This window comes from Lissotriton vulgaris, chromosome 9 (genome assembly GCF_964263255.1).
Source record: "Lissotriton vulgaris chromosome 9, aLisVul1.2, whole genome shotgun sequence".
In the NCBI taxonomy this organism is placed as follows: domain Eukaryota; kingdom Metazoa; phylum Chordata; class Amphibia; order Caudata; family Salamandridae; genus Lissotriton; species Lissotriton vulgaris.
This window is the reverse complement of record NC_141697.1, coordinates 1,241,228,705-1,241,254,083: the sequence shown is the minus strand read 5'-3', so window position 1 is coordinate 1,241,254,083 and position 25,379 is coordinate 1,241,228,705. Positions and strand designations below refer to the sequence as shown.

The 25,379-nt window shown below is 49.7% G+C and overlaps 1 protein-coding gene across 1 annotated transcript in view; it reads right to left on the bottom strand.

Moving 5' to 3' along the window:
• The window catches only part of STAB1 (stabilin 1), a 756,575-nt gene that overhangs the window by 40,404 nt on the left and 690,792 nt on the right, over window positions 1-25,379 (bottom strand). The window contains exon 65 of the mRNA XM_086939405.1: window positions 20,877-20,996. Within this exon, the coding sequence (XP_086795531.1) occupies window positions 20,877-20,996 (120 nt within the window). The remainder of the gene's footprint in view (window positions 1-20,876; window positions 20,997-25,379) is intronic.

The window sequence follows — 25,379 nt, the reverse complement described above, 5'->3', positions numbered from 1 at the left end:
CAATGTCATTACCCGTATCTACAAAGAGCCTCTTGTCAACAAAAGACACATTGATCAATGTCATCACCGATATCTATCACCCGTGTTTACAAAGAGCCTCTCATCATCATAGGACACAATAATCAATGTAATCACCTATATCTACAAAGAGCCTCTTGTCAACAAAAGACACATTGATCAATGTCATCACCGTATCTATCACCCGTGTCTACGAAGAGCCTCTCGTCATCAAAGGACACATTGATCAATGTCATCAGCTGTATCACTGAAGAGCCTCTCGTCTTAGAAGGACACATTGATCAATGTCATCACCTGTATCTACGAAGAGCCTCTCGTCATCATAGGACACATTGATCAATGTCATGACCCGTATCTACAAAGAGCCTCTTGTCATCAAAGAATACATTGATCAATGTCATCACCTGTATCTATCACCCGTGTCTATGAAGAGCCTCTGGTCATCGAAGGACACATTGATCAATGTCATCACTTGAATCATTGAAGAGCCTCTCACCTTAGAAGGACACATTGATCAATGTCATCACCTGTATCTACAAAGAACCTCTCGTCATCGAAGGACACATTGATCAATGTCATCACCCGTATCTACAAAGAGCCTCTTGTCATAAAAGGACACATTGATCAATGTCATCACCAGTATCTATCACCAGTGTCTACGAATAGTCTCTTGTCATCAAAGGACACATCTATCAATGTCATCACTCGTATCTACAGAGAATCTCTCGTCATCGAAGGACACATTGATCAATGTCATCATTCGTATCTACAGAGAGCCTCTCGTCATCGAAGGACACATTGATCAATGTCATCACCCGTATCTACAAAGAGCCGCTCGTCATCAAAGGACACTTTGATCAATGTCATCAAGCGTATCTACGAAGAGCCTCTCGCCATCAAAGGACACATTGATCAATGTCATCACCCGTATCTTCAAAGAGGCTATCGTCATAGAAGGACACATTGATCAATGTCATCACCCCTATCTATTACCCGTGTCTACGAAGAGCCTCTCATCATCAAAGGACACATTGATCAATGTCATTACCTGTACCTTTGAAGAGCCTCTCGTCATAGAAGAACACATTGAAGAATGCCATCATCTGTATGTACGTTGAGCCTCTCGTCATCAAAGGGAGGGCAAGCAAAAGAGAGCCCCGCTGCACAGCTCTCTGAACTGCTTCAGGCATGACAGCAACTCACCCTGTCAGAGCACACAGCACAGCCTACACAGTCTGTGGTTTCTAGCCCAGCCCCTCAAATTTTTTGGGCTGCAGTCTGTCCATGATGGACTGTTTGTGTAAAGGAGTTCTGAAATTCTTCAGGGATGCCGGGTGTAGGAATCGGGCTCTCTATATAGTGCACTAAAAAGAATACACTGCACAGGGAGTCCAGTGATACGCAGATAAGTACACAGATGTAAATGCAGATAATTCTAATGCTCTTGTTGTTGTGGTGTGGGCAAGCAGTCAGGCTTATCAGAGGGTACTGCTAAGCATTTGTTGTACTCAAAGAGGTAATAAATGACACACACACTCAAGAATAAATCCAAGACTAATTTATAAAAATACCACCGATTTTCATATATTTTTTCAGACCAAGAACTTTGTACTACAGTAAGTACTTTTAAATATATGAATTTTCAAAGTTCTCAAAACTAATTATTTTGTGCACAATTACGCAACATTGAAGTCAATGGGAGAAAATATAAAAATGCATATAAAATTACACAGTTGGATTTCAAGGGACACATTCGGGATTTAAATAAGCAGCAAGGCCACATCTAATGTTACACCAGCGGATTCTCTGAAGCGTCCCGGATTCGGCTGGGAGCAGGGTGCTAGGGATGATGGTAGCTGGTGCGCTATGAAGAAGGGGGCCACCTGAAAACACACTGCACAAGGGAACTTAAAGCTAAGTCTAAGGAGTCCCACTTGAATGAGAAGGTCGCAAGGGCCTCAGGACCATGGAGGCACAGTTGGTTTGTCGGTACCCAGGCCAGGTGCAGAGGAGATAGGTCAGCCGGGCAATATGCATCAAGATTTCCTCACGGTCAGGGGCAGGCAGCTTGAAAAGGAGATTCCGGAACAGCTGGGCCACTCACAAAGTGGGTCTCAGGGGTCTCGATGGGTGCTTGCTTCCTGGGCAGTTGGAGTCCGGGATTGGACTCTTCGTTTCAGTAAATGTTATAGAGGGTCCGGTACCCTGGGTATTGGTGCGGTGCTGCTCCGGTAGATCTTGGTGTCTCCACACTTGAAGGGGAGACAGATTTTATCCTCCAGGGATGGTATCCCACTTTTTGTTTGTTTGGGAACCTGGGATCTGCGGGTTCGATGCCTGCGGACTGCAGGGGAGTAACACCTCTACTCCAAGGGAGTTCTTGGTGATTAGCTGAAGGTGCTCCGGGGTTCTTGGAGGCCTCATAGTTCCAGGACGAGACAGCACTCAATGACTATCGACTTCTTAAGGCAGCAGGCAGTGTTTGGTGCCAATTCTCTGCAGCAGGTTTCAGTCCTCAGGTCAGCAACTTTTCTTTGTCCTTATCTTCTTTGTGCCCATCGAAGCTAAAATTCAGGGTCTAGGGATGCCACTTAAATACTAAATGTAGGGGTGTTTTTAAAAAAACAAAACTTTTTATTAACAAAACAAGAAACAGAAATAACGCTCAGGTGGAAGCCAGCAATAGTTACTTACATTAGGTCCATTGGGTACAGGAGTATTAACATTACAATAACTGTTCGGAATCAAGGGGATCCCGGAGCGTCCAAATCCAGACTCGGCGTAGGCGCCTCACAGATATCCCCGCGATGAGCATTCCATGCACCCCATATCTTCCCCCATTTACGCGGGCAGCCTCTAGCCAGGTACACCGCACGCTCTCTAAACATGCACCAGTCAAGATCATCCGCCCATTTCCCAATATGGGGCGGCTGACGCGCCCCCCACAACTGCGCAATATTGCGTTTGGCTACCATACACGCCAGCGTGACCCACTGCTTCTGACATTCATTGAGGTCCGTCGGCTCCCACACATTAAACAAACATCTCCGTGCCTCAAGGCCCACCTCCCGTCCCAGTACCGCCCTCATTTCCTCGTGTACAGCCCTCCAGTAGGATTGCACATAAGAGCAATTCCAAATGATGTGCATCAGGGTACCCTCCTCGCCGCACTCTCTTCTGCACTCTCCGCTCTCAGCCCGTCCCATTCGCACCAAGCGTGGGCCCGTCACATAAGTCCTATGCAGTATTTTCAGCTGAACCAGGCGTAATCTCATTTGTATCGCCACGACTTTGGGAGAGGACACGGCCTCAGTCCAGTCCTCATAATCAAGTTCCAACCCGTCTGCAGTCCACTGAGCCCTAAGCTTCACGAGAGCGTCCCCAATATTATGAAACAGCTTCCGGTAGATGAGGGATGTGGTCTTCTCAGGCAGATGGTCGTCTAGAACCCGGTCCTCAAGGGGGGAAGCCTCAGGGAGTTCGGGACATGCGTGGCCAAGGCGTGTCTCACTTGCAGGTACCGGAAGTACTCGTATTGATGCAGACTATACCGCGCCGCCAAGGTCTCGAACGGCAAAATAGAGTCTTTCCCCCAGACGTCTTTAATCTGGGAGATGCCAAGAAGGTCCCATTTATCGAAGCCCTTCGATTTCCACAAGCTCCCCAGCTTGTCCGAATTAAACAAAGGGTTGGAAAGCGTGAGCCTCCCAGCCCATCCGAGACTCCTAGTGGCCACATGCCAAACCCTCACCGCATGAGCAGTCGGTTCGATCAATGAGTACTTGCCCATCCTCGCATACAGTGCCCTACCGATCTCCCCACCGGGGGAAAGGTTCCGATCCATGGCGTAACCGGGATCACCCGGCACGCCATACACAATATGATTGATGGCGGCCAGATGTGAGGCCCAATAATGTAAATGTAAATGTACAGGAATTTATATAGCGCAAATCACCAACTGGTCTCTAAGCGCTTGCTTAGGGAACCCGTCCTGGTATTCCCCTGTGAGATAACCCCGGCAGGGTATCCGCAAGGTGAAAGCCAGGCATCCCGCCGCGAGGGGCCGTTGTGGAGATTAAGCAAGCTATTGCCCAGAGTCGCAGAGTGTGAACCCGTGAATCGAGTAGGCACCGGAGCGAGAATTGTCGAGTCCATAGACATTTTAGGACTCAAGACCCTGCCGAGCCGGGAAATGAACCCTGGCCCCGGGCTGACCTCTGCTTCCAGGTCTGCCTCCTCTAACCAGTGAGCCACACTTCTCCACACAATATTTGCGCAGATCAGGGAGACCGATGCCACCATTGTTCCACGCCAAGGTCAGTTTGTTAAAGGCTATGCGGGCTCCACCGTCCCACAAGAGGTGCCTCTGCAATGACTCAATTCCCTTGAAATAGGAAGCGGGCACCGGGTCCATCGAGTTTTGTAGGGCGTAAAGGAATCTCGGCAAGGCCATCATCTTGAAGAGAGTGGCCCTACCGACCAAGGATAATGGGAGGGAGCGCCAGCGTTCCACGTCTTTTACACCGAGCCAGCGGCACGGCCAGATTACGATTGAAGCGTAGCTTCGGATCGAGTGTGACAAAAATCCCTACATATTTAAAGCCCTCTGCCTCTACTCTAATGGGACAGGACCGCAGAAGGTCGGGAGGTAAATATCACCGACTTGTCCCAGTTAATCACCAGTCCTGAGTACCTCCCAAAGACCTCAAGAAGATCTAGGAAATATCGGAGAGAGGTCTTAGGTCTCGTGAGGTAGAGCAGGACATCATCCACGTAAAGGGAGATTTTGTCTTCCCACTCAGGTGTCCACCTTATGCCCTGTATTGAGGGGTCCCATCTCACCCAAGCCGCCAGTGGCTCCATGGCTAGTGCGAAAAGCATAGGGGACAATGGACACCCCTACCCAGAGCGAAGTCCTCTGACTTGCAGTGGTTAACCACCACTCTAGAAAGGGGGATGTATAAAGCAGCCGCACCCAATCTATAAAATTCACGCCAAATCCCATCTTTGCCAACACCGCAAATAGGTAGGGCCACTCCACTCTGTCGAAAGCCATGGAGGCGTCCAGAGAGACCATGATCGCCTGTTCCTGCAGATGACCGGCCGACCCCAATATGCTATGGAGTCTGCGCAAATTTAACGCGGTGCTGCGCCGCGGCATGAACCCAGACTGATCCGGGTCCACCAGTGAGGAGATCACTTTCAACAGTCTGATGACCAATAATCTGGCCAGTATCTTGGGTTCGGCATTCAGAGAAGAAATGGGTCTGTAGAAAGAGCATACGTCAGCAGGTTTGCCAGGCTTGTGAATAAGCACGATATTGGCCACCCGTTGGTCGTCTGGGAGTACACCCCTGTCTCTACTGTCGGTGAACATAGCCCTCAGATAGGGAGCCAGTTTGTTAGCACTGAGTTTGTATAGTTCAACTGGAATGCTGTTCGGACCAGTGGCTTTGCCGGACTTAACCTGACGGATAGCCTGTGCGACTTCGTCATCCGTGAACGCCGAATCGAGGAAATCGCGGTCTTCTTCGGACAAGCTCGGCATAATTATATCTCTGATCATTTCCTCATTATCGGCTTCTGTGAACCTGTCTTCCGCAGTATACATCTCTTGAAAGTATTTCGCGAATTTATCAGCCACAGTCTGCGGATTCGTAAGTCTGCCCGAGGACCGACTCTCCAATTCCGGCACTAGTCGGGACGGACGTTCTCCCCGCTCGAGCCAGGCAATGAGCTTGGCTGCTTTGTCTCCATGCTCATACACGCGACTCTGTGTTGCATTGTGATGCGCTAAGGCTCCTTCCCTGGCAAGATTTCTATATGCTTCTTCACGAAGTCTCAAGAGGTGGAGGCCTGCCTCTGACGGAGACTCAGCTACCCGCCTCTCCTGGGATAGGACTTCCTCCTCCTTCCCGAGCAGCACAGCCAACCCTTCTTTCTTCTTCTTAGAGACAATGGATAACACCTCCCCTCTAGCCACCGTCTTAAAAGCTTCCCACAGCGAACTAGGGGAATCAACCGAGCCGAAATTCTCAGAGAAATACCAATCAGACATGTAGCGCACCTCCTTAGCAATGACCGGGTCTTTCAGCCTCCATGCTCCTATGGGAGCTATCCTGCCCACAGCCGGAAGCTCCAGGGCAAGGCACAACCAGAGCGGAGAGTGATCAGAGACACCCCTCCCCAGATGACCTCCGACACATACAATACCATCGCTGCTGGGAGGAGGACGCAGTCTAAGTGTGAGAGAGTGCCGTGTGCAGCCGAAACATGAGTGTAGTGTGTCGTGCTAGGTTTACGAACACGCCAGCAATCAATCAGTCCCAACGTGCTCATAAAGTCAGACAACCATCTCTGCGCCTGTGGCAGCACCCGCGGGGGTGGGCCCGATCAATCACACCATCCACCACTGAATTAAAATCGCCTCCCAACACCAGATGACCAAGGGGAAGGGTAAGGAAGATGGCCCCCAAGTCCCGGAACATCTCGGTCTGAAGAGCAGGGGGTACATAAATCGATACAAAAGGTGACTGTATGGCCCCCAACAAGTCCCGACACTCCAGCATATCGACCTCTCTGATCCACCCAGGTTGCTTGCACAGAGAAGGGGAAGGAGTTTTTAAACAGTATCCCAACACCCCTAGAACCAGTCGTATAGCCAGCGTGTACTACTAGTTTGTATCCTCCTCTATGCATGGCCTTACACTTGTTCCCCACTAAATGAGTCTCTTGGAGCAGTACTACATCTGGGGAGTTCCTTTGGACTAAATGACTGACCATCCCCCTCTTGATTTTATCACCCAACCCGTTTACGTTCCAGTTTAGCACCTTGATCCCCGATCCCCTGAACTCACGTCTCCCCGGACCCTTGTACGGCAAATAGCCAAACTACAGGGCATATTATCAAGGGGGTTTATCTGCGCTTTTTTGGCTTTAAAAGCCAAGAAAGCGGAGATAAAATTATCTCCCTATTACCTAGCTGTCGCTAACACCAGTTAGCGACAGCTAGTAGGAGATAGCGACCATCTTGGGCCCCACTTTGCATGTCAGTGATATTTATCACTAATGACATGCAAAGTGGGCGTGCCAAGATGTTAGCAACTGAAAACAGTCGCTAACATCGCTATCTCCTATTACCAACTTTTGGAGACATTCGCGCTAAGCGCGAATATCTCCAAAAGCTAACACCTGCCCTGAGCAGTTCTTAGCCATGTTATCCAATGGGAGGTGGATAACATGGCTAAGAGCATTAGCTCGATAATGCATGAATATTGCTGACCTTTCAGCGATATTCATGCATTGTGGCGATTTTTATCGCATTTGCGATAAACCTTGGTAATACCAAGGTTTATTTGCGGTAAAAATCGCCGCAGCTCAGCGGTAATTTTTTGTCTCTAACCAAGCAATAGCGATAATTATCGCTATTGCTTGGTAATATGCCCCTACGTTTCCACCTGAGCAAAAAATAGACCCTAAACCAACACGAATACAAACTATACTTACTCCCATCTCCCCTCCCCCCACCCTGCACCCCTGCATTTGGCTACCGCTCCCCAACACGCAGTGTATCTGTCGCCCTATAATGAAACTAAAAACTATCTAAAAATAGATCGGAGGAGGATAACTGTGCCCCACTTCCCCGCCTACCCTTAATCTGAAGCTATCTCTGAGATATGCAACTATAACAATGGGATTGATCTAAAAGCCTTTCCCACCCCCTGATAACGCCATGTCCAAATAAAGTTCTGTATCACCCGGAATCATCACGGAGCTTCTTCTGCTCCATCGTCCTGATCCGCGGGGGTCCTGCGGGCCAAGCTCTCAACCCAGTCCGATGCTATCTCAGGATTGTCAAAGAACCAGACCTTCTCGTCCACTTCAACTCGTAGCTTGGCCGGATACAGCATGGCATACCTGATGTCCAAGTCTCGAAGCTTCCGTTTGACCCCCCCTGAAGCTCTGTCTCTGCACCATTTGCGTGAAATCGGGAAAGAAATTCACGGTTGAGTTTTCAAACTTAAGGGGCCCATCGGTCCTCGACGTCTGCAGGATAGCATCTCTGTCTCTGAAGTTTAGGACCCTGACGATCATAGGCTGAGGCGGAACCCCTGGTCGTTGTCTATCTCCGAGGATCCTGTGGGCCCGCTCCAGCGTGAAGAAGTTACTGAGTCCCTTCGGCTTCAAATGGTTCATGATTAAATCCTCCATAAACAAATCCGGGGCCTGCCCTTCGGCTTTCTCAGGTATCCCGATTACTCGCACGTTGTTGCGTCGGGCCCGTCCTTCGTAATCATCCAGCTTGTGAGCCGCCATCTCGCCAGAGGCCTTGAGGTCCCTCACTTCCCTCTGAAGCTCAGCTACATCATGTGTCAAGCTCACCGTCTTGATGTCGAGAGATTTGACCTTCTCTCTGGTCTTAGTGAGATCAGTTCTGATGAGGTTAACTTCGATGGTCACAGTATCTAGTTTGTGATCTAGCGACTCCATACGTTTACCCAAAGAGTTTTCGACCCCTCGTATAGCCGCCATTAGGTCAGAGAGCGTCGGTTCCATAGCCTGACCAGTTGACTCCCTTCCACCATCCTGCGGCTTCCCGAGGGTGACAGGGGAGCTCCTCGGCTGCGCATAACGGTCCATCTTATTGACCTGGACAGTTCAGGAACCTCTGGTGTTCTTCGACTGTTGTTTATCGAGGTCCGGCTTGGTCGCCATTTCGGGATGGACGCAGACCACAAGGGCACACGATGCTCAGATATGTCCCGGTACGCTAGTGCCAATGATAATGGCTCGAACTTCGGCCACAACCCGATCTCAGTTACTTCACTCCACTGCTGACGCTCGTGATCCGAGCGAGGTGCCTCAGGTCTAGGCACGGGGTGTACGATCAAACCAGGAGGGGCGATAGTCGGTGCTCATGTATGGGCATGTCCCACTCCACTGGCGAGGGAAGTGCCAACAAGTCTGGTAGATGGAGTCACGGACCGGCGACTTCCGGTGGCAGACCCCGCTGTTGTTGCACTAGAGCCCGGACCGCCCACAACTCCAGGTCCCCGGCCCAATTCTGAAGGCCGCAAAGTTTTCAGATGATGTTTCTTGGGCTCCCGGGGGTCTCCAGGAAAACCGAAAACAGCAGTCATGTCCTCACGTGCTCAGCAACAGTTCCCCGTCAAATATTCTCAGGATCTCGGACAGGATAGATATCGGGGTGGTGGGGTGCACGGGAGCCCTGAGCTCACGCGGTCATCTTGGGCGCCGCCAAATGTAGAGGTGTTAAATGGATTGACAGGTAGTGGCCAATAGGCTACCTATCTTTAGGGTCACTACACCCTCTAAGTGACCACTTTCTGTGAGAAGGGGCACTACCCTGACCCTACTTGGCTAATTCCCTCTCAAACCAAGATGGAGGAACATGAAAAGTGGGCTCCACATCACCTGCTCCACCCTAGGGGTGGTACTGGCTGAATGGGGACTCAATTCCTAATTTAACTAATTTCCCCACCTGTCCTCCCACCAAATGTGGAGCAGGAAAGGGGTTGGCATCCTCCAATATCTGGAGATGCATGGGTTGCATTTCAAAGGCAGCATCGCCTTTGAAGTTTCCTGCCTTGGAAGGTCATCCTGTCCTGGAGGAGGTGTGAAGCACCTCTGCCCAGAGCAGGCTTTGTTCCTGGCCTCAGAGTGCTGGCTCTCACCCCATGGGGTCGGAAACATGTCTGGTGGTGGCAGGCTTGCTAAGACTGGTCAGAGACCACACCAGTGCTCGGTAGGTTTACAGGGGACCCTCTAAAGGGTCTCCTGTGTGCATTTATTAATAAATCCAACATTGGCATCAGTGAGGATTTATGAAGACAAGATGTGTGGTACCAAACATCTTAAGGTACAGTGAAGCCATCATGGAGCTAGGAAAGTGCTGACAAGTATTCAACCCATGAACTTTCTAGGACTTTCCTGGGCAATTACAGTATCCAAGAATGGGCTTAGATATTATACGGTCACATCTGCTCATGCTGACATGTCCACACATAGGATATAGTGCAGTTGAAGTTGAAGTGACTTACCTATACCTCATACAGTGCATGGGGGCTGGGCACACAGGGCTGTGTGCCACTACGACTCTTCAATTTTCTCGGCACCAATGCATGCAGCCTGCAGTGGCAGTGTGCATGGTCATAGTGAGGCGTCCCTGGGGTGGCACAATATGTACTGCAGCCCTAGTGGGCCTTTTTCAGTCCCAATGCCCTAGGTACCAGGGGTACCATTTGTTAGGGACTTATAGGGGCTGATGAAGGTGTGCCAATTGTGGTACAGATTTTGGGGAAGAACACTGGTACTAGGAACCTGGTTAGCAGGACCAAGTACACCTCAAAGGTGCATCAAAAACCAGGCAAAAAGGGTGGGGAGGGGGTACTGCAATAAAACCCTGTTTCCCACAGGCCAGATCATGGCCCACTAAATATTAGGATCTGTATTCCACGGCCCCATGGCAGACAGGCCTACAATTCAGGGGAGGCATTTGTGGTTCAAAGGGAAACCCCCTAAACCACCTCAAACTTCAAAGACACACAACAGTATAACTACTGGTGCCATCCTTCAGCAAAAGATGAGATACACTTGAGGGGACGCGGGAACAGAGAACCCAGACTGCGTGGTGCACACTGCCAGAAGACTCTGTTGTGCACATGGAGGATAACTAACCAAATAAAGGCAGGCCTGGGCCGAGGACCTGCTGAAGTGTGGTGCCCTGAAGTGTGCTCACCTATAGCCCGATCACAGGTCTCCTGTTCTCCCAGAGATCTCAGGGACATCAAAGCTCTCCCATGAGGGACCTACACCATCTACCTGTGACATCTGGTGAGTGGTGGCCTCATTGGGGCCCACCTCAACTACTGGATCCCAACTGGTAACGTGGCATGAGCAAGGAATTAAGACTTGTGTCTGGAGACCGGATTGCCCAGTGCGGAACCCCAGAAATCTTGCCCGCATCTAAAGCAGGTGGTTTCCATACAGCATGGACCCTGATACTCACACATCTAGTTGGTGGTGAGGGGATTCACCGGTTGCATGGCCCCGCCTGGCTCGTTTTGTCTCTTGTGCCGCTTCTCGCTTGTGCAACATGCTGACTGCATGCTCATTGCATGTGGTGTCCAATTCACAGGGTGTGACCCCTGGAGGTGGGGGCGTACCCGTAGTAGTGCCTCCTTCTACCTCATGTGGCTCAGCTGAACTTGCACCTATGTGAGTGTGACCGGACTGGGCTCATGCAACCTGTATCATCTTGCACCGTATGTTGTGCTTCATTTCCAGGGAGGTTTGGAATTGCATCTCTTTGCTGGTAGTGACCGAAATTGCCTGGTGCAACCCATCTCAATGTGCACTGGTCGTTGTGCCTTATTTCCAGGGAGGTGCACAATTTGCAACTCATCATGTTTGAAAATTGAAATGCCTTGTGCGTATCACACCAACATGCACCAGATGCTGTGCCCGAATTGCTTGGGCCCGACCCGGATTATCGTATCCTGATCGGGGCTCCTCCTCCTATCGGGAGGCTCCCCTGTGTTACTCCCCATTCATTGTTGTTCCCTTTTTGACACTCTTTGCAGCGGACCAACTGCCCTGTCGACACCTGGCCCCTCCCTAAGACATCTTGGTGCCAGGTAGTAGCGAGAGAGATTGACTGGGTTGAAGGAACGCTTCCGAGACAGTTCAGAAGTGGGTCAAGAGACTTCATGACTTCTTTGTGTTTTGAGACCTGTGGGCGAACTTCCTGCGTGGCTGCTAAACTCTCCCTTGTTTACGTCTACATCCTAATTAAAACTGCTACATATTCCCACCTCCTTCCCAAAGACCCAGACTAAGTGTGACTTCGGATTCATGTGGCTAAGTGTCAGAGAGGCGGGGTTGGTTATCTTCCATCTTGGGATATAGGACAATTGGGGTGAACTAGAGGGTGGAGAGAGGCTTGGGCCACAGAGTCTGCAGAGAGTGAGCCATTTTTTTATTTTAATTTTTTATTAACATTTTCAATGTACTCACAGTACATCCTGAGGCATTTGGCAGCGTCACAGTGGGACGAATACACCATGAAAGAAAGACAAACAAATAGAATGTTTCCACATGTCTGGAGCGATGAGGATGCTAGTACAATTGACATTGTTCAAATGTGAGTCCAAGGAAAAAACTGGGGGGAATAAACCATGGCCTTGGTACGGGGAGGAAGAGGGAGGGGGAGAAGAAGAGGGGTGGAGGCAAGGTTCGGGATGCAGGATCATAGATAATGTCTGGACAGCAGCCGCTACGAGCCAGGAGGGGGGGCGCATAACGCGTACAGCTGTTATCTGTTAGAGTGTAACTTCAATGAGGGTGCAGCGGGCGGCGCATGTTGGAGTTTTCAGTCGACCGCTGGTGGGCGTGGACGGGGGAGGGGGGGAGATAAGGGGGGTGCGAACAGCAATAACCGCCACTGGACCCTATTGCAGTGTAGGTGTTGTCAGGAGCGCAGGAGTTGGCTGGGAGGCATCGGGGGTACGGCATGCATACGCCTGTTTAAACTGGTGAGACAGTATGGCCCACTCCAGGGATATGGGGTGCTTACGGTGGCCCTTGGCTTCTTCCTCTCGCAAGAGTTCCTCTTCCGCTAGCGCCCATTTCTGTACTTCCCCCACTGATGCCTCCAAAGGGGGTACCGAAGTTGCCCGCCATTGCATGGTGATGTTTCTTTTAGCTAGAAGCAGGGATAATGCCGCAAAGCGGACCTGTACTTTGTGTGTTTTTGGTCTACGGAATATCCGCAGGGCAACTGCTTCCCAGGAGTCTAAGTCTGCGAGTCCTGTGAGTGCTCGGACAGAGGCGAGGATGGTGGACCAATATGACTGTAAAGCCGGGCAGCTCCAAAACATGTGTAGGAAGTGTGCGTCTGGTGAATGACATCTAGGACAGAGGAATTGCGTATCGGGGTAGAAGCGCTGGAGTCGCGTTGGTGTCTGATATGCTCTGTGTAAGATGTAAAACTGAATGTTCTTGAATCTCGCGTTTCTGGACTCCTTCTTAGGGAATTCTAGCGCTCTGGACCACTCCCCGTCATGTAGCTGGTGTCCGAATTCGTCCTCCCAGGTGGTTCTCAAAGTGAGTAAGGGCTTGTGCGCAAGCTTTCGTATTGACTTATACAGCCAGGTAACAAGATGTCAGCCTATGCCCATGTACAGGATAGTGTGGACGACTGGGTGTGTCGCAGGTTCGCCGAGGTGAAGATAACAATGTGGGCGAAAGGCGGTGATAAGTTGTTGGTGGGTTAGAAACTGTCCAAGGGGGAGGGCATAATCCTCTATGAGCTGTTCGTATGGGCGAAGCTGTCCATCCGCGAACAACCCCTCTGCCTCCGTGATCTCGGATGCCGTCCACTCACGGAGCATTGCGGGCGTGAAGTAGGTCTCTCCGGTTGGCCAGCCGACCAGCGGCAGCCATGGGGAGTAGCACGGGGTCCCTGCCAGGATGCAATGGATCCGTTGCGTACATCGGCGAGCTACCGATACCTGCAAGGCATAGGTCCGGCGGGGGGTGGTGCCCGGGAGTAACAGCCGACGGAGTTCTGGGATGAGAATAGGGCCCTGCATAGTGAGGGTTTCCCCGGTGTGTCGACCTGCCATCCAGTACGACAACCACTGAAGCTGTGCGGCCAGAAAATACGATTCAAAGGCGGGGACGCCCAGACCCCCCCTGGGTGGTAGGCAGCTGTAGTTTGGTGAGCGCGATACGGTGTCGGCCCGTCCCCCATATGAGCGCCCGGAGGAGTGCATCTAATTCACGGAAGAAGCTACCGGGTGGGACAACTGGCAGATTTGTAAAGTAATATTATAGCCGAGGAACGATGATCATCTTGGCTAAGGCCACCCTACCAATCGGTGCCATCGGAAGTCGTCTCCAAAATTTCACTGACGACCGAATGCCTGCCAACACTTGACGGTGATTGCCCTCGTAGATGTCAGTGGGAGAGTGGTATAGGCAGACCCCGAGATAACGGGGAGTGCCCGTGCTCCAGCGCAAAGTTTGTGGATCGATGTGTATCTCTTGTGGGGCGAGGGAGTGATGGAGGTGATAGATTGTGGATTTGTCCCAGTTTACCTGGAGGCCAGACGCCTCCGCGAACTCTGCCAAGGCCATCCATATGGGTGTCAGATCCGCCGCGATATCCCTAATATATAGAAGGAGGTCGTCCGCGTACATGGAAACGCAGTGGACCGTGTCCGCTATGGGTATACCCTAGGCGGCTCCCTCCTGGCGTAGGCGGATCGCCAGGGGTTCCACCGCCAGGGCAAAGGTCAGAGGGGACAAGGGGCAGCCCTGCCTAGTACCCCTCCTGACCGGCATTGGGGATGGACTGTGTCGAACCATCTGGACCGGAGACGTAAGGTTTGTGTATAACAGGTTGGTATATCGCAGAAGGGTGGGGCCTATCGCCGCTCGACGCAAGATAGCAAATAAGTATGGCCAGGTTAGGGTGTCAAAGGCCTTTTCAAGGTCAAGGATAATACAGGCCGCACGGGGGAAGGTGTCCCCTACCTGATCCTGAATGTGGAACAGTCATCTGATGTTCTGGGATGTGTTCCTGCCGGGGACGAATCCGTATTGGTCCGGATGGACCAAGGGACGTAGTATTTGTTCGTACCGGGTTGCTAGAATTCTACCCAGGATCTTGCAATCGGCAGAGAGGAGTGTGATGGGGCGGTAGGAGGACAATTGTTGGGGATCACGGTGCGGTTTAAGGAACGTTCCTATAACGGACTCTCGCAGAGATCCCGGAAGTTCTCCTATCTCAAATGCGTCTAGAAACATAGCGGTCAGATGGGGGACCAAAAAAGCAGAAAAAGTGCTGTAGTACTCGAGTGGCAGGCAATCGAGACCCGGCGCCTTGTTCCGTGCTAGCGCGCGGAGCGCGCCAAAGACATCTGCCGCCGATATTTTGGCATCTAGGGTGTCCCTAGTGGCATCTGTGATATGCGGGATTGGAAGGGGGTCCAAGAAATGGTTGGTCGCTCCCTGCCTAAGGTTCGTAGGGGTGTCATAAACCACAGCATAATGTTGCTGAAATGCGGTTAAAATGTCTAGTTGGGAGCGCACTAGGACTCCTGCGGGTGTCAGGATCTCCATAATGGGTTTGGTGTCAGTATCCTGCTTCGCTAACCATGCTAAGAGCGTACCTGTTTTGTCCCGTTCTTTATGTACCCGGGTGGCGTATGCGCGAAAGTTAAATTTGCGCAGATCCGCCAGAGCCGTGGAGTACTGTGTTTTGGCTTCCGCCACCTGGGCCGCTGTTGCAGCATCCACATACTCCTTTTTCGTGAGTGTTGCCAGATTGTGTTCAGTGTTGACAAGAGTGCATTCCAGCGTGCGGTGGACCACTACCACTTGTTTGATGCATGTCCCTCGGGCTACTTCTTTATACGCGTCCCATTCCACCAGTCTGGATGAGGCGGACCCTGTGTTATGAGTGAAGTATTTCCGGATACTTTGTGCATGGTCGTGCCGGAATGTCTGGTCGGTGAGGCAGTCCCGTGGGAGGCGCCCTGTGGGCACCGGTGGGTGGGGAGGCCTCCATTGGATGCGTAATATGTGTGCGTCGTGGTCGGAGACTATCCGGCCCAAGTAGTCAGAGTGTTGAACCTGAGGTATCAGGGATGAGGTGCATAAAAATCTGTTTAACCGGACACGTAAATTATGGAGGATGGAGTGAAACGAGTAAAGCTTTGTGTGAGGGTGATGGGCTCTCCATGCATCTACTAGCGCCCAGTGACTAACCCAGCGGCGGAAGCGCTCTGACCGTGTATGGGCCGGGGAGTTTGTTGGGGGCGGGTGTGATCTGTTAAGTGCAACATCGAGTTCACAGTTGTAGTTGCCCCCTAAAACCCAGGGGAAGGATGCAAATTGAGCCAGCACACCGAGAGGGAGTCCCAGAACTTATCCTTCTCAATATTTGGGGCATATATGCTGCCTAGCAGAATGGGTTGCCCGTCTAGCAGTCCCTCCAATAGGGCATACGTCCCTCCCTGTCCCCCACCCTGCGGGTTTCCTGAAAGGGGGTGCCCGGGCGGACCCAAATCAGTGCGCCGCACGCAAACGCCAAGTAGGATGTGGCACAGATAGTGCTACACCAGCGGGATCGGAGTTTGTCAATTTCTGGTGCCGTGAGGTGCGTCTCCTGGAGGAGTGCGATTTGCGCATGTTGGCGTTTGATATAAGCATATGCGGCATATCTCTTGCGCGGTGTATGAAGGCCCCGGGCATTTAGGGTGAGAAGGCTAACATCTGCGCACTGCATTGGGAGGCTTGGTAGGCGGGTTCCGCGCCGGGAAGCGCAATCGTGATAGTGAAGGGCATGGACTCTAAGTATGGCTGGGCCGCATTGTTCCTACTGGAGGGCACCGCCGAATCCTGGCCGGGGGTGTGGCTGTCCTGCTGTGTGTGTGTCTCCTGTGGGGTGCAAGGGGCAGGAAAACAGGGTAAAGAATACTCGTAACTGGGTGGGAAAACTAGCCCAATACGTGGGGCGTATCTGAGAACTTGATACGTCCAAACTAGCGCTCATAATGCAAGGGAGCGAACAAACAATGCATGGGGGTGGCAGTGCGTGTCTGCGAGGCATGATCCCGCAGGGGCGTTGGTAGGAGTAATGTTCGTCATTGGAGAGTGTTGTATGGTGAGTGGGCTGCGACGTCGGGCGTCAGCATCTTCCTGGCAGAAGCACCTGGGTCCGGGTGCCCTTAGACATCGGCGGCCTCCAGAGTACAGCAGTCGGCGTTCAATTCCCTTAGCGGAGGGTATCAGTAAGGGGCGGAGTGGCCGGAGGAAGGGTAACAGAGTCAGTTGTGGGATGGGCACCGTTGCTGTCATCCTCGCTTCCCGACGAGAAAAGGTGGGGAACCCCCTCAGCGCCTTCCTCAGACTGGGGAGCTCCTAGTTCAGTAACAGCCTGGAGGGCCTGGCGGGGTTCTCGTATGATCTGTTCGAGGTCCGGGGAGTCCACCACATGGCGTCCCGCAGGCTTCCTTCAGGTACGTTGTCATTGTGACTGTGGCTGTTGTGTGACACGTTTCCTGTTTTGTGGTGCCCTTTGCGTGCGCCTACGCGGCTCTTCATCAACTGGTCCCTGTGTACAGTGTTGGTCCGCCCAGTCGGAAGCATCTGCTGCTGTGGAAAAGAAGTGTGTGGTTCCAGCGTATATGACTTTCAGGCGGGCCTGAACAACAAGGAGTATTGGATGTCGTTTGCCCGTAGTCAGCGTTTTACCTCCAGGAAGGAGGCTCTGACTTTTTGCACTGCTTTGGCGTAGTCTGGGAATATCATAATGTGCTGGTTTTCGACCTGCAGCGGACCCGCGCACCTGGCGGCCTTTAGTACCGCGTCGCGGTTTTGAAAATGGAGGAACTTCGCCAGCAGGGGGCGGGGGCGTTGCCGGTGGCGGCTTGCCCGATGGGACCCGGTAAGCACGCTCTATGGAGAAGAAGGCTGTGTGATTCTTTGACGGGGTGAAGGATTTGACCCATGCCTCCATGTATTTGATGGGATGCGTTCCCTCCACCCCCTCCGGAAGACCCAGCACCCGTATGTTGCAGCGCCGGGAGCCCCCTTCCAAATCATCCAGGCGATCCCTGCAGAGAGTGAGCCATTGACCTGCTGTGTACCAGTGGCACTGCATTAGGGTGCTGAGTGTGTATGTCTGTAAAAGAGTTCCGTGTGGACTGGCTATTACCTGTCGCATCGCGTAGCGGTGCGGAGTGAGTGTGTGTGAGTGGGGGTGATCATGTGCGGATCGCCTGTGATTCCCGAAACTGGCCAGCGGTCCAGCTTCATACGTTGATTATATGCCAAAAGCACAATTCATTTGACATTTGCTTTACCCCCGAGCTCTGGCCTGCTGTGCTGCTAAATAGTGCTCTATGTTTTGTGTATGCGTTTGATATCATAACAAAACGAGTGGGCCTAATAATGCTAGTAATATTTCAAAATGTGTTTTATGCCCAAGAGTATATGATGACCATGTTATAAGGATTGAATATGTGTGTTGAATATAAACATTTTTACATCCTGTGTGAAGTCTCTTTTGTGGTGCTCGGTGTATTGATCGCTTACGGATGCTGTGCCTTTGCTTTTCATATTGCCTCTGATATAAGCCTGACTGCTCAGTGCCAAGGGTGAGCACGGGTTGTACTTTTATATGCTACAAAGATGTGTACTTACACATTGAGAAAGGTGTGCTCTTACACACTTCAAAGATGTGCACTTACAAACTCAAGGTGTGTTCTAACACACTTACAAAGAAAGGTGTTATGTTATGTAGATTTGTAGAGCGTACTATCACTTGTGAGTTACTGGCGTAACAAAACTTGAGGGGGCCTCCCTGCAAAGTACATGGAGGGGCCGGCCCCCCTCCGTACTCACTCAGGAACTGACAGGACAGGGTACTGTGCTACATGGACCCACTGAAGCTTGGGCATCCCGCACTGCGGAGCCTTTGTTACTCCACTGTTGTGATTGTATCCTGGTACTGAGATGGTACAAGTCTAGGCGTAACAACAAAGAGGTATATGGGGTAGTCCGCACAGGGTAATGTACAGGCGTTTTCGGGTTCAAATATTCCAGCAAGTGTAAGTGCTCAGATTTATCGTACAACGACCACCCCACGTTGTAAATATTGTAGACCTAGGTCCACATATGATACAATAATAAGCATTTGACAACCTGAGTAAAAACACTGAAGTAAAGCACATATAAAGTCCAAATCTCAGTCCTTAGTGATTTCTTCTTGCTTTTATTCCAAGGTCTTTAAGCATACATCCGTATTTCAATCTTCATAACAACTGTCCAAGCCAAAAAACATGCCATGCCTTGCCATGTTTCGTCTATAAGGCTGTAAGCCTTAGACTTCATCAGGGCACTCAAAAAAACTTGCATTTGCTGGAGTCATAAAGTCAAAATGAGGTCGCAATAATCCATATGTCCTTATTCCTACAGTTTGACGGAGGAAAGTATTCCTTGTGTATCCCGTCGCATATCTAGGCACACCTACGGCCCAGGAAGACTACTTAGAAAGCCCGGTCTGCAGCTTCTTGCAGAACTCAATATATAAGGAGGAGGTTCCTATGTGTAGTGTCAGGTTGTTTCACACTTTAGGAGGGATGTAGGAGAAGGCTTCACCGGTTCTGGCTTTCTGTATGCGTGGGATGTGTACAAGATGGAGCTCCGACGAGGCGGAGGTGTCTGGAAGTATTATGAAAGTAGATGTGATTTTTTAGGTATGCTGGGCCATTGTGTTCAGGAAGGTGTGCTTTTACGCCCTGCAAAGATGTGTTCTCAGCAAAGTCTGCTCTTACACACTTAGGAAGGTGTGCTATTACACACTTAGGAAAGTGTGCTGTTACATACTCAAGAAGGTGTGCTCTTACACACTAGGAAGGTGTGCTCTTACACACTTAGGAAAGTGTGCTGTTAACACTCAAGAAGGTGTGCTCTTACACACTTAGGAAGGTGTGTTCTTACACACTTAGGAAGGTGTGCTCTTACATACTCAGGAAGGAGTGCTCTTACACACTCAAGAAGGTGTGCTCTTACACACTTAGGAAGGTGTGTGCTTAAATACTCAAGAAGAAGTGTTCCTACACACTGAGGAAGGTGTGTTCTTACACACTTAGGAAGGTGTGCTCTTACACACTTAGGAAGGTGTGCTCTTACACACTTAGGTTGGTGTGCTTTTACACACTCAAGAAGGTGTGTGCTTAAATACTCAGGAAGATGTGTTCCTACACACTTAGGAAGGTGTGCTCTTACACACTTAGGAAGGGGTGCTCTTACACACTTAGGAAGGTGTGATCTTACACACTTATAAAGGTGTGCTCATACACACTTATGAAGATGTGCTCGTACACAGTCAAGAAGGTGTGCTCTTACACACTTATGAAGATGTGCTCGTACACACTCATACTTACAAAAATTAACATTTTTAAAATCAGGAAGGTGTGCTGTTGAAAACTTATGAAGATGAGTTCTTACTCTCTCATGAAGACGTGCTCATATACATTCATGAAGATGTGTACTTACACAAGAAGGTGTGCTATTACACGGATGAGTACTTGCACACTCATGCATCAGTCTACAATCCAGGCAGCTCTGACATGGGTAAGACTGCTACTGGAAAATTCAACAGGCCAAATTCAAATGTGGACTCCCCTCACCCTGGGAGCTTCTTAGCGCTATGTAACCAATGTTTATTGTTACCCAACTCAATAGTGCTCTATGGGCCCGATTCACGGAATGAACTTAAGACTCAATCCTAAACTTACTACTATTTTGGTATTCACAGAATGCACTTACTACTTTTGGTATTCACAGAAGTTAGGAATTTGTCTTAAGTTTGTCTTAAAACAGACTTAAGACAGACTTAAGTTAGGATTTTGTCTTAAGTCTGTCTTAAGTTTGTCTTAAGTCTGTCTTAAGTCTGTCTTAAGTTTTTCTTAAGATAAATTTAAGACAAAATCTTAACTTCTGTGAATACCAAAAGTAGTAAGTTCATTCTGTGAATGCCAAAAGTAGTAAGTGCATTCTGTGAATACCAAAATAGTAGTACGTTTAGGATTGAGTCTTAAGTTCATTCTGTGAATCGGGCCCATAGTATCACAAATAGGACCTCTGCCCGTGGGGTCAAGCACAAGTCCCTGCAGTGGGAGCATTAACCCAAGGAGCCAGCAGCAGGACCGACAGACGTGAGAACTATGCAGAAGGTACAAGAGTGTGCGGAGGGTCTAACTCTCAAATAACATCCAGACGGACATACAGATGTGTTGGAGGACAGGAACTGCCACACTTACCATGTTCTCTTCAAACCCAGAGTCCAGCGGGACAAAGAGGGTTTTATAAGACGTCTCATTGGACAGGTAGTCAAGGAAGTCGAGTCCTTTGTCTGTGGCGTTGGCATAGCCCAGGAGCATCTGGAGAGAAGAGAGCACAGAGGCAAGTGTCAATCAAGGAAAGGAGTACAGGGACTCCAGACAACATGCAAAAAGCACACATGCCTCTCCAGAAAAACAGAGTGAGAAGTAACTCCCCGGAAGAAGGACAAACTGATGAGAAAAAATAAATACTGAGCGAAATAAAAAACAGGCAAGTGAGACATTACTATCCAGAAAAAGGACCACAAAGACAAAAAATGGAGGCAGACAAAAGGCAAGAAGCTTGTGACTGTCCAGAAGAAGAAAACAGGACAAGAAACAAGCAAGAAGACAGAACAAGAGACAAGTAACTATCCAAAAAAAAACTTGTAACCTGTCACTATCCAGAAGATGAGGTACAGAGTAAAGAAACTCCTAACTATCCAGAAAAAGAGCACAGAAATGGTATCGAGAAAAATAACACAGAAACAAGTGACTCTCCAGAAAAAAGAACCCACAGACAAGTGACAGTGAGGAGTAGCTATCCAGAAAAAAGACACTAAGACATCGGAATATCCAGAAAAAGAATACGAAAAACATCGATCCAGAAAAAGAGACCATGTGTAGTTGACACCCCCTGCAGCCAGAGAGACCCTTCGGTTTTGCCTCAGTCTTTACTGACCAGTACGGCCGTCTCTTTCGGTCATGGGGTAGGCAACGCACGGAAGGGGCTCACGCCTGGTGCACCCCTTCTTTGTCCCCTGAGGTGTCGTGACAAGGAGGTCGCCAAGGGAATAAGTAAGTCTGCTGTGGACTTCGGATTAACTCATTTGAATTGTCCTGTAAGGGCTTTTAACCTTTTTCACTTTTAGCTGGTACTATTTTTTACTACTTAGTGTGTGTTTTCACTTACAGTGTTACAGAGCTAGTGCCCTTCTCGGTTCTGGGCGCGTCGTCCGCTTGACTGGTGACCTTTAACCTGATGTGTCTCTCGCCCCGTTCCGCCACAGCTGTGTGCCGTTTGAGCGGAGGGCGTTGCGACGACACTCAGGCCGCTTTCTCTACTTCTGGCCGAGTGGCCGGCATTTCCGATGGTTGCGTTGTCTAGCGCTCACTGCCATCACTGTTCTTATTCGATGCCCGTCTGTGCCCATCCATGGCCGGCTGGGTCCAGAAACCCTGCTTCTTTCCAGCAAATTCCTAGATTCTATTCCGTTCCGACCTCCTTTCGCTTAGACCTACTCCTAAGGCCTGCTGCCAGGTTTTTGTTCCTTCCACCTGTCCCATGTATTGTACTACCTGCCAGTTTCATTCCACTTCTAACGTCCAGCAGCAGGCAGGCTCTGCTTGAATTAATGGAGGGGAGTTTCTCCGTCCACCTTTATATGCTATGCTATGGCCGATACATGCTTATCCAACAAATGTTGGTGTTTTAGCCTCAACTCTCGCTCCCTTCCTAAACATCAACTTCACCTCTTTAATTTTCTCTTAGACGTTGATCCAGATGTGGTCTTCTTAACCGAAACCTGGCTCCATGATGGGTCCATGCCTCATGTTATTGCTGCACTCCCTGACAACTTTGCACTGTTAGGCATTATTAGACCCCGCAAAATAGGTGCCGGTATTGCCATCATCTTTAAGAAGCTCTACAGTTGTAAAATTGAGGATCTTCTGATTCCTAATTGCGAAGCTTTATTTTTTCCATTCCCTTCTCTCCCAAATTCATATTTTCCGGCGGTTTTATCTACCTCCCTCCGGGGCCTTCCAACAATTGGAACCCAGCTCTTGCTGGCCCATTAGCCCCTCTTATTCTTCATTTGGATAATTTTTCCATACTAGGTGACCTCAACTTTCATATTGAGGACCCCATTAATAAAGCAGTATTTGCTCTCATAGATGACCTGAAGACTCTCCATCTTCGGCTCATTAACTCTGCCCCTACTCATTTGGCAGGGTACTTTTTGGACCCCATCTTTTCTAAACTGGCTAATTTGTCATCTGCATCTCCTATCCAACTTAGCTGGTCCGATCACTTTGCTTTCCCTTGTACTATCAATCTCATTTGATCCCACCTCCCTGCCCTACTTTAAGGCCAAAGACCAAGAACTGGTCCAAACTTGGTATGCCAGTGCTGAACGAGCAGCTCTCTAATACTATCCCCATTCTCACATCTCGTCTGATAGCAATCAATTCTCTGTGCATAACTGGCTCACGGAGGCTATTTATTTAATTCTTCCACCATCAGCCAATCCTCAATTTAGAGCACATCCTCCTGCCCGAGGTTCAATGATTCCCTTAAGCAGGAGAAGAAACATTGCAAAGTTTTAGAGAGACTTTGGAGGAAGCATTAGGCGCCTCGCTAAGCTAGCCCATCAAATTGAACTGAAACAATATCATGCTTTGTGTAGATCAGCTCGCGCTACGTTTTTCACGGAGAGGATCACAAATTCCCAACACTGTCAGCAAACCTTGTTTAAGGCTGTGAAACAGCTTTCTGCTGCCAGTACTTTTTTTGCTTTCTCCCTCACGTTCACTCCTACAGTGCAATGAGTTAGCGTAATGTTTTCTTCATAAGGTAGTGGCTAATCACCGTCAGTTAGAGCTTGATTTATCCCTTCTAAATAATTCCTCCTCTCCTAACATTTGCCTTACTGACTTAGCCGACTCACTCCCCCAGGCCCCCTAGTCTGAGGAGACTCAACAAACCAGGGCCCGGCTCACGATTGACATGGGCTCCTTTCAACTTTCATTAGGTACCATCAAGTCTGGCTCCCCACTTGATCCTATCCCTCCATCTAAGCTCAGACTTCTGGATGAGTCGATTCTTAATGTGATTCTCAATCTTCTTAATACTTCCTTAATTTCCGGACAGGTTCCGCAGAACTGGAAGCACGCTCTAGTGCCCCCTCTACTGAAAAGGATTGGGCTTGACCCTCTCTGCTGGTCCAACTATCGTCCCATATCGTGTCTCTCTGTCTTCTCGAAAGTTCTGGAAAAGCATATCAACTCCCAACTCTCCTCTCATGTGGCTACTCTTAATCAACTTCATCCGCCTCCGTCCGGCTTTCGATCTGGCTACAGCACCGAATCCGCTCTGCTTGGGCTTACTGAAATTCTCAGGCAGCAGATAGATTGCAGGGGTATGACAGCCCTTATTTTACTGGACTTGAGTGCAGCAATTGACACAGTCTCACATTCTTTTCTATTTCATCGCCTTGAAGCCTCAGGTGTTGCAGGGGTGACCTTGGAGTGGCTGATCTCTTTTTTAAGGGAGTGTTCGTTCCAGGTCTTTTCACACACCATAAAATCTAATGCAGTAGCCTTAACTTCCGGAGTGCCGCAGGGCTCGATTTTGAGCCCTTTGCTTTTTAATCTTTATGTCCGTCCTTTGGTGGATATTGTGAAGAAAACAGGACCGACTATATCTTCTTACGCAGATAACACTCAGATCCTCTTCTCTCTGTCTGCAGCTCAGCATCAGGACACGTCCCTGCGACAGCTTGGACTGAGTAAGGTTTCTCTGTGGATGTCCAGTAATACCAAGAAGCTGACTGTTTCGGAAACTGAGGTTCTCATTTTGGGAAATAATCCATAACTCTGAGGAATCACCCACTGGCCTGACTCTCTGGGACCTCTACCTGTTTCAGTCCCTAAAGTAAATAATTTGGGCTTTACCATCGATAACAAACTTTCCCTAAAAGCACAGGTGTCTGCGGTCACTGTGACCTGTTTTGCTGTCCTTAAATGACAAAAATAAAACCTGCTGGTTAATTCCTCCAGCTGCTCAAAGAATGGTAATGCAAGCGCTGGTAATATCCAGATTTGATTATGGCAACATTATGTATTTGGGTTCTGATAAATCTTCCGTCCATTTCCAACAGCTTATACAAAACGCTGCGGCACGTCTTCTATTCCGGCTGCCTCGCCAGACTTCAACCTCACCTTTGCTCCTTCAACTCCATTGGCTTAGGGTGAACAAACGTGTTGAGTTTAAGGCCTTATGTGATATGTTTAGGGCCAAACAGGGCTTGTTGCCCCCCTACATACAAAGTCTGGTTAAACCCTATGTGCCCACTCGACAGCTGAGATCAGCAAGCCTCTGTCTGTTCTCAGAGTCCGCCTTGCCCGTATAAGAGGGCGCTCTTTTGCCTATCTTGACCCCAGGCTGTGAAATTCTCTTCCTCTGGAACTTAGGTTGGGTCACTCACTCATTGACTGCCACAAAAAACTAAAGACCTTCCTTTACAATCAAGTATAACTTCCGTCTGTTCCTTCTGCACTTGTGGCTTATGATTGGTCCTGCTCAGCGCCAGGAAACCCTGTTGGGTAGCTGCGCGCTCTATAAATCTTTATAAATTATAACTAAATAAATAAATAATGGCACTGTGATTCTTCAGGGCACTATGTTGCGTAGATGGGCACCACCTTCGGGAGAAGCCTTTC